The sequence below is a fragment of the Thermobia domestica genome, chromosome 1 (genome assembly GCF_964235325.1).
Source record: "Thermobia domestica chromosome 1, izTheDome1.hap1.1, whole genome shotgun sequence".
Lineage (NCBI taxonomy): Eukaryota > Metazoa > Arthropoda > Insecta > Zygentoma > Lepismatidae > Thermobia > Thermobia domestica.
The window spans coordinates 130,207,141-130,216,060 of NC_137454.1; the positions used below are offsets into that span (position 1 = coordinate 130,207,141).

At 32.9% G+C, this 8,920-nt stretch overlaps 1 protein-coding gene across 3 annotated transcripts in view; it reads left to right on the forward strand.

Moving 5' to 3' along the window:
- Positions 1 to 8,338, forward strand: part of Sec15 (exocyst complex component Sec15) — a 162,062-nt gene extending 153,724 nt beyond the window's left edge. For all 3 annotated transcript variants that reach the window (XM_081763407.1, XM_081763402.1, XM_081763408.1), the window contains exon 17: positions 343 to 8,338. In XM_081763407.1, the coding sequence (XP_081619533.1) occupies positions 343 to 466 (124 nt within the window). In that variant the 3' untranslated portion in view covers positions 467 to 8,338. The remainder of the gene's footprint in view (positions 1 to 342) is intronic.
- Positions 8,339 to 8,920: the final 582 nt, after the last annotated feature.

An 8,920-nucleotide genomic window follows, 5' to 3' on the forward strand; every position in this document is an offset into this window, starting at 1 on the left:
ACTTTCTTGGTTTCCGTTGTACTAAAGATTACGTAATAAAACCCGGCTTGAATCAGATGGTAAGTATATTAAAACTCCATGCTATAATAATCAGGTAAACTAAATTTTCTTCGGGGGTTCACAATATTTTGATAACATCTGTATCAACGGTATAAAAATTATCAGTATTACATAGGTACGAAATAGAATAATTTTCTTCCAGTAATAAAGTATTGTGTTGGGGTTATTTGCTACAGAAGTTCTTGTTATTCGACGTATAAACTTTGTTTACAGTGTTTAGAGTTCGTTAGTTAAAATGTTCTATCATATTTGATCATTTTTTTATTCTTATATTTTTTTTAGGTTACGCGAGGCTGATAAAAAGACTGTTTTCTCAGTGCTGAAGAAAAGTGAACGTGATAAGAAGAAATTACTTGAGACTGTTCTTAGACAATTACGGCAGCTTGCTCAAACAACACAGCAGTGAAATTCGTCAGAAATGTCTTAGATTCAGGGAAATCACATCTTTCCTCTCACTATCGTGGTCGATCAGAGGTTACGTTATTGGTCTATGGAAAATAATTTTGAGATAGAGAATCGAATAGTGCCTCAGCAATGCTCAAAATATGACGTTTTGGAAACACGGTTGGACCAAGAGAGTGATAGTTCGTATCAACTTTCTCTGATGTGACAAGTGTTAATTTATTGTAAAATGAAAAATATGTGGCAACTAGGGTCATACTTAAAATGTAAGGTAAAATGGTGTGTAAGTTTGCGTTTATATGTATATGATATTCTAGAATGTTAGTATAGCGGAAAAGAATATATTGAGTAAGAGAGCACTTGAGTAATATCGATTGATCAATGTACTTTTGCGATTTACGAAAATAAGAATAATCACGGAGCTGCGTTCTGTCTGTGAAACACCGGTATGAGAAAGTACTGTTATATTCAAAGGTATTTGAATATTAATCTTTCATTGAAAAAGGTTTCTACTCTCCCGTAAGAAGGATGTTTTCAGTGTCGTCTTGGTGTAAAGGGGTTTCAGAGAAACATGGTTATCGTCATTGGCAGTGTTTTTATACAATTCGGAAAATAACAAGGATATATTTTTTTTAATAATATGTGATATTTACGTGATCTTTAAACGCTTTCTTCCGTGAATTTTGAAAGTTCTTTCTTGTTAGTACGTTTGAAAATCAATGCCCTCTAGTAACTTTTTTCTTTTAAAGCTTAACTTCTAGCTTTTTCTTTCATCGTCTATTTTATGCACTAAAACTTATTGCCATAAGCCTTTTCCTTTCTTTGCGGATTTCTCGTTCTTCCCCTGTCCCCTCCTGTTACGTTACTATAATGACGATTGAGGTTTCAACTCTTGGTTCTTTTGTGTTTGTCTTTACTTCCTTCGTGAAATATAGAGATAAAGTAAACTTACATGTATATAAAACATTATGTCAGTATCGTATAGAAGTTTTATCATTTTCATGTTTGTGTTTAAGATTTGGGCTGGTTAAAAATTAGATATATGTGTATAAAATGAAGTATCGCTTATTAACGTACCTGACAGACTAACTTTTGAGCAAATTTGTATATTTCTTTCTGTAATTTATTGTGTATTTTCAACTTCGATTTTTAATGCTATTATTTTTTTTCTTTCCTCAAATAAGATATTTCTTAGAATATTTTTTCCAATAAATTAGAATTAAAAGAGCAATTTCAGGACACTTTCCTGTTAATTGCAAATAATTCGGTGTGTAATCGATGATTACTAATTTCATAATAAGAAAATTCGCAACTTGAGATACATGTTCAGTACTTTAGTCATTATTACTCAAAAGGGCAGAGTAGGGATTTGGTAAACTAGCAAGAAATAGTAAAGAACATGACATCTTCAGTACACTAAAATGGTGAAGAAAATGTCCTTAAAAAACGGATTGTTTTAGACACTCGTGTGGATGTTATAAGAACTAAGAGTACTAAGTTCTTACTGTAGCTGTCTTTCCTTTCTGAATTAAGATTAAAGTATTCATCCGAACGCGTCTCGAGTTATAAGTTTATACGTGTATTGCAAAATAGATAAATTTACCTATTACGATTTTGAATAGGATTTCCATCTGTCATTCCAAGATGTACAGTGTAATTAACTTTAAAGCAGTGAAGGCTTTGCTATAATTGCCAGTTCATGTAGAAGCTATTGACGAAGAGAAATTGCATCAGAAGGATAACACTATTGAACATGGTTATACATTAATAATATCCAACAGTTGGAAACTGTTGCTTGTTGTTTAATCACCTACGTATTGCTATAGTTTAATACGTCTAAACAAATTGTAAGGTGTTCTGAACACAGCTGAGATATAAAATAGTTCACAGGCATAATATATCTTATAGTATAAATACGAAATTGGTGCCAACTTCTATTTTAAGAATAATTTTTATTGTTAACTATAGACGCATATTTATTAAGTGGGTTGAAGTGTATAATTTGAATGAAAATGCTCTCAGAATCTGTTTATTTAAATATCTGTTTCGTGCTGTGTGAAAATAATACTAGACTGATCGAAAAAGATTATGACAGCAAAGTATTCCGCATTCTTTGTTGGTACTGAAATTATTATTTTTTTTCAAAAGTATACAATTAAATTATCAGTTGTAAGATGAGATCGCAAGAAAAGTAAATAGTTTTAATTGGTGCCCCTAAATGCAACTAGACCAAGTGCCTGCTGAAAGTAGAACTGGTTTCAAGTAACTGAGTCCGTTGCCACGTAGTGTGTAAAGTAACAGTTTTCGATTAATGAACGAGAACTGACATTATGTCATCTGCATTGCTTTCATATCTGTAAATTGACCTTAAAATCTGCTTAGAAAGGAAATCTTACTCATTCTATTGGATTTTCAGCCCACATTAATAGTACTTATAATGTAGTTGGTATCTTTTACGTTCAGTAATAAGTAAAAGAAAGGAAACATTGTTAGTAAAATGAATACTTGGGACGTGTCATATTCATTGAGATAAACCTCACTGTGGCTGTGAAAAGCAAAGCAGGATGTTAAAATGTTCAGATCTCCTACACGTACTCCCCGTCTGCCTGAATGCACAGTCTCCATTTGTGGGATTTTTAAGTTTTGGTCAAACCATACTTCCAGAATTTTGAGGCACCATTCACGAACAACCGTATGTAAGGCTTCTGAACGGGAAAGAACTGCCCCCGCAGAGACTTGTTTCATTTTGTCAGAGTGCGTAATCCGAAAGGGAATGTGGTCGATGTTGCTACGTTATGAATCCCAGTTCTTGAAGGGTTCTAGTTGTCTATTATGTGTGGTCTTGGGTGGTTGTATAACACAAGCATGTGTTTATCCCATTTCCCTGGTTCCCAAATTACTCGATACAGGCTATGAAGGAGTTCACAGTATGTGTCACCGTTTACCCTGCCACGCGGTGGAAGCCGTCGACGAGCAGAATTCCATCCGCATCCCAAAACAGAAGCCAATTGTTTTCACATTAAAAGTGATGATCGTGCTTCTTTAGGCCGTGCACATCCCGCATGCTTACATTGCATCGATTGTTTTTGTGGTGTCTTGTAACCAAAAAAGGATTCATGTCACCAAACGAGCAAAAAAATATTCTGAATTTGCATCATGCAAGGTCAGTAGATATTTGTAACATTGCACACTCTCACGTTTCTGGTCACCGGTTATTTCACACTGCACTCAATCTGCACTTCCTTCATTTTCAGATCCTGTCACAATATGAGGAATTGTTGCCCCTCTCAAACCTATCGCATTCTGTAAATCCACAGTCACATGACTATCACACATTATGATGCTCACTTTGTGAGTCATTGCTGGAGTTCGAGATTCCTTCCGGTGCTAGTTCCTTTTTCCACACTCGCAACCGAATGGCAAACAGTGCATGAGAAGCTGCTGCACCACACACTGCTCGGAGATGCTGATGATTTAACTCTGCAACATACACAGGAACCACGTAGTCAGCCTTTGACCATCCATGTTTTTTCACACTGCACTCGAACACTACCTCAGTTGTCTGTGAGCACACCTACACTGTGTTACACAAAAGCGTGCCACGTAACCATCTGTGAGTAGGAATGTGAAATACGGCCAGCATGCCCAGTCACCTCTTGTCAGGCAAGTTTTTATTTCGTTCCTCGGGACGCAAATGTTTTCGTAAGGGATACAGTCTCAATCAGTATGGAACGACCTAAATAAATATGTAAACTTCCACTTTCCATAATTTTCAACGTAATAGTATAAATTAAACATATTCAAGTAATTATGCGATTTGTTATTCCGAAAGATCTAAAAATTCAAATAATTTCGAAATATCTGTACCTGAGAGCATGAAGTGCGTAAGTCAAGTTTTAGCGAAAATGAGTTAGAACCAGTTTTGTATGTCTGTCGGAAGTCTGCAACAAATGGTTGGTTTTATTTTGTTTTACACGGGTTGATGACGTAATTAACCAAGTATATAATATAGTATGTCCAATATGTATTTAGTGCTTAAGTAAGTGTTTTTGCTGTTTTCTGAAAAACAAGGATTTGTGACTTAGGCACTTCATGCTCTTAGGTACAGATATATTTGGCTAATAATGATAATGCAAGCATGTGCAATGTATATATTTGTGCTTTGTTTAAGGAGTCAATAGAACAGCAGCAGCATGTCGTTCAGACGAAATCATGATTATGTAAGTAAAGGAACTGCTTTTTCAGTACTGAAAATTTATAAAGCCCTTTATAGTAGGTGTAATAGATAATTGTTTAATTTTTCTTAAAAGTGAGAAATTATGCGATTAAAGTTAGGGTCGTCTTTAATTGCGAAAATATCAAAATGACAGAAAGCCCTTTGCTGCGTATTGATTTATAAAGAAAGGTCAGTACGAGATACACACAGAGAAAATAAACAAATATACAGCTTATAATTAGTAAACAGAAGTATGTGAGATATTCTTCTATGGGAAGAACGATAAAAACTGAAGATTTTTTTTAAAAAAAAAAAGAACGTAAAAACTGGTTAATTAATATGCTTTAAAACTGATTTATTATATATCTTTTACTCCCATGGTATAGAGTGAGAATATTCCCAAAAACCTACATCAACCTGAATTATATAGAAAAAGAAATTTGTTATACTCTCAGAGATGTCAAGTTCTATTATCTAATTAAGGTTTACGCATGTGTATTCAGCGTATTGATATTATGTGTTAGGTTATCTAATGGAACTTAGTGAAATATGAACTATGAAACAAATTCGTAGCACTGACCCGGAAACTAAGTGCAGTTAGCATATACAGGATGTTTCAAAACAACACCGACAACGTTTGGGAGATGATTCCTGACACCAAGATAAAACAAAGTTGGTCTGTGCTTTTTGTCTTATCGTGATGTCAGGAATCACCCCCCAAACGTCGGTGTTGTTTTGAAACACCCTGTATACTTGAAAAAATAAGCAGTAAGTAATCAAGAGAATCAAGTAAACATACAGAAAACAGTCTGAAAGTAACATGTTATTCTTGATAACAAAGTTTAAAAGTGAGAAATGTCCTCTAGTACAAATTTATAATATGCCTCTTTTTAACCTGTAAATAGATTAAGAACATTTTAAATATTGTCAATTCTTATCGGGAAAGGTGATTAGCAATAATGAGAAATTTCCATATCAATGTTATGAGCAGGATGTTAATAATTAGAAATCTAGTAAAAGGTCCCTCTTTTTTAAAAAAGATAAATCAGTTGCATTTTGCGTATTATGGGAAACTGTTTCGCATAATTACCAAATAATTTTATACGGCATAATAAATTAGAATTCAAAACAGTTTGAATTCTCATGTCAAAATCTGTTGAAAATTCACGTAATACGTTGCGTTCAATTTGTGCACGTTTTATTTACATAAGCTTTTCTCCCTTGGTTCAAAACTTGATTTTGTACTTTGTGGGAACTCATTTTGTAATAGAGTGGTCGTTATTTGATGATTGAATTTTCAATATTCCCCTGAGCGTAAAACTTCCTAATCTATCTGAATGCATAGAAAACTAAGATATACATAGATGCCCTTTAAAAAATTGTGTGTATGTGTGTGTAATGTGTATTTTATTAACTTTTTAAGTTAATGCAGGTGGATTTCTCTAGGATATGTCTAAGATTTCAGTGTATGTTAACACTGTCGTATAGTTATCCCAATTAACCAAACACCATTTCATCGTATTTTCGTTACGAGAAACTGAATATTTGATCATGCAATTTTTGGCCTACAGTTATTTATATATGTAGAAAATGCCTTAATTGCTCAAGATACATATATTGTAACGTATTACACTTGAAATAACTGAAATTATCTTTGATTTATATGTAGAAATTTAGTGCAGTCCGTGAACACTACCAGTGTGTGTCATATTAATGATATTTGCAAACATTTATTTGGGGAGTTTGTTAAATTAACTGTTTATAAGATGTAGAGTACTAACTACATGTGCTCATAAGATGATTCTTTAGTCGAAAATACCTTTAAAACGTATAATGAATTTTAAGGCTTTGAAGCATCACTTGGCTCAAGAACTAAAAGAAAAGCCAAAAGTGCATCAATATGCTTATTACATCTTCTGTTAATGTGTCAGTCGACATATTTCAAAATAAGTACTTCCTCTATAGACAAACTCGAGTAATGATTGGGATGCTGTTTAAAAAGTAGGTCTCATCTCATATAACTTCAGCACTGAGAAGAGACATCAAAGGCCAAACAACCTGTTTGGACCATTAAAATAGCCATTTCAAAGCTTTGTGTTCATTATAGGTTTTCAGTTATCGTCCATGGATTTACAAATGAAAACTTGTGCAGTATATAAACCTTATAGAATTTGTATGTTACCTTTTATGTAAAAAAATGAATAGTTCATTGTCATTAATCTTGTGCTCCTAGCTAAAAGAAAGAAAAAACAACATGAAGGGAAGAAGGATTAAATACTGTAAATAGTTACTAGCTAAATCCTTTGCGTAATGAATAGTGTTCGAATAAGTTAACACATTGTATTTTCTCAAATATAAGATATTAAGATTATACGTATTTATAAGCGTCCCGTAATGAATCAGTGGATGAATGTGTCTTTGTTATATTTATTGATGATTGTATGTCTGAATAAATATTTGTATACAGTGTAAAAAAAAGAAATGCATATCGTATTTGTAGAGCAGTTTTTTGAGGTACGAAGCGAAAAAGAAAAAAAAAATAATGGGTAGCAAGTTCTTAGTATTGTGCTTTATAGTTTGTGCGAATTTCCACTCTCTTTAGATTATTTAAGTAGAGTTGAAAAAAAAAAAATAGCGTCTTATATTTGAGTAAATGCATCTTCATAAAAAGAAAAATCTGTGTATATTACCTATGTAAAGTAGTAAACACCATAATATTAATGTGTGTAAAGATAATGTACGGATGTATGTACTGTTTGTATGTATGAAATGAGATACTGTAGAGTCTTTCAGTATTTTGCTATAGCGTAAAACATCTGCCAACCTATTCTTGTTTTTCGTTATTGAAAAGGGAAAGAAAGCTCAGTACATACAATAAGATCTGCCTATATCAGTAATTATATGTTTTGTAACCAGAGTTTAGAGTGTGTGATGAGAACAGAAGTATTTCGCTTGTCTTAGATGTTCTGTATTCACGCCCATCTCTAAATGTTCAAAACTTAGTTTATAATTAGAAAACCACCTCCTGTCTGAGACCTTTCGATAGCTCTACTCATATCAGAAGTAGGCAAATCAATTTGGAACATAGAAGAACCTGATTAGTCTCATGAGAGCCTCGAAGGTTTTGCATTTTTAGTCGTTCAGTGTAAGTGCTGTCTCTGTACACTTGTTTGCAGTATTGATCGTAGTTCAGAGTTCGAGGCTAATTGGTGGCCATATGACTTTTGTATATGTATGTATAATTTGTGAATAACTTACGAGTAAATCAATTTACTATTGTGCTTCCACACTAAGAAACGTCTCTTATTCTAAAAGTTACCAACATAACATGTAAATGGCTGAAAAATAATACTATTAAAAAGTTTATAATAATGACAATTTTAAACATGTTATAGCTATAAGACCACCAAACAAAGATCGTAGCGCCTCAATCAGTTGCATTAGTTCTTACCACTTGGTTCTTACAACCATTTTATTTAATATATGTGTGAACATTCGAAAAAAAAAAAAAAGAAAACTAGTCCAGTTCAGTTAACCAGGAACTATCGTATATGTAACGAAACGTTGTTCATTTGCGAAATTGAATTCGTGGTTGTGTGTATGTACGTGTTAATATAGATAGCAATGATCCCAGTGATTTCCGATTGGCAGATCTTATGTCCTGTGCCTTGTGATGTGATACTGGTTGTCACTTTTAACGTAATCCGCACTATCCAAGTATCATGGCTCGTTGTATATACAGTTAACGAGTTGTATATAGCTAATTCTAGGCGCATGTTGAATTAAAACAAAATGTCTGCAGACATGTTAACTATTGATGCTGTTTATTTTTTATAGAAAAAGAAATAAAAATCTTGCTAATAAATTTGTCGTCTTGATTTTTAGCACATGTCATTCTTTTCATTTTTATATTTAGTTGTTATTGTTTGCTAGTTTGATTTTATTATTATTATTATTATTATTATTATTATTATTATTATTAAAGAAAAATATTCCACGAAATAGTCGTAGAAAATAAAAACCATAGAGTACATTGGAATAGAAACCATTGCTATGGTTCTTAAGTAAGATGATGATGTAGGAGAAAGTGAATGAAAACTTATTTAGTGAGTGATGGTGGGGAAGGGTATTGATCCAATCCTTTTACAATGGATTCTACTGGTATTATGTTTGCTCATGTCAATACATTCAATTGGTGCAGAGAAATGATTTTAAAATATGGAAAAAACATTTTGAAGATCT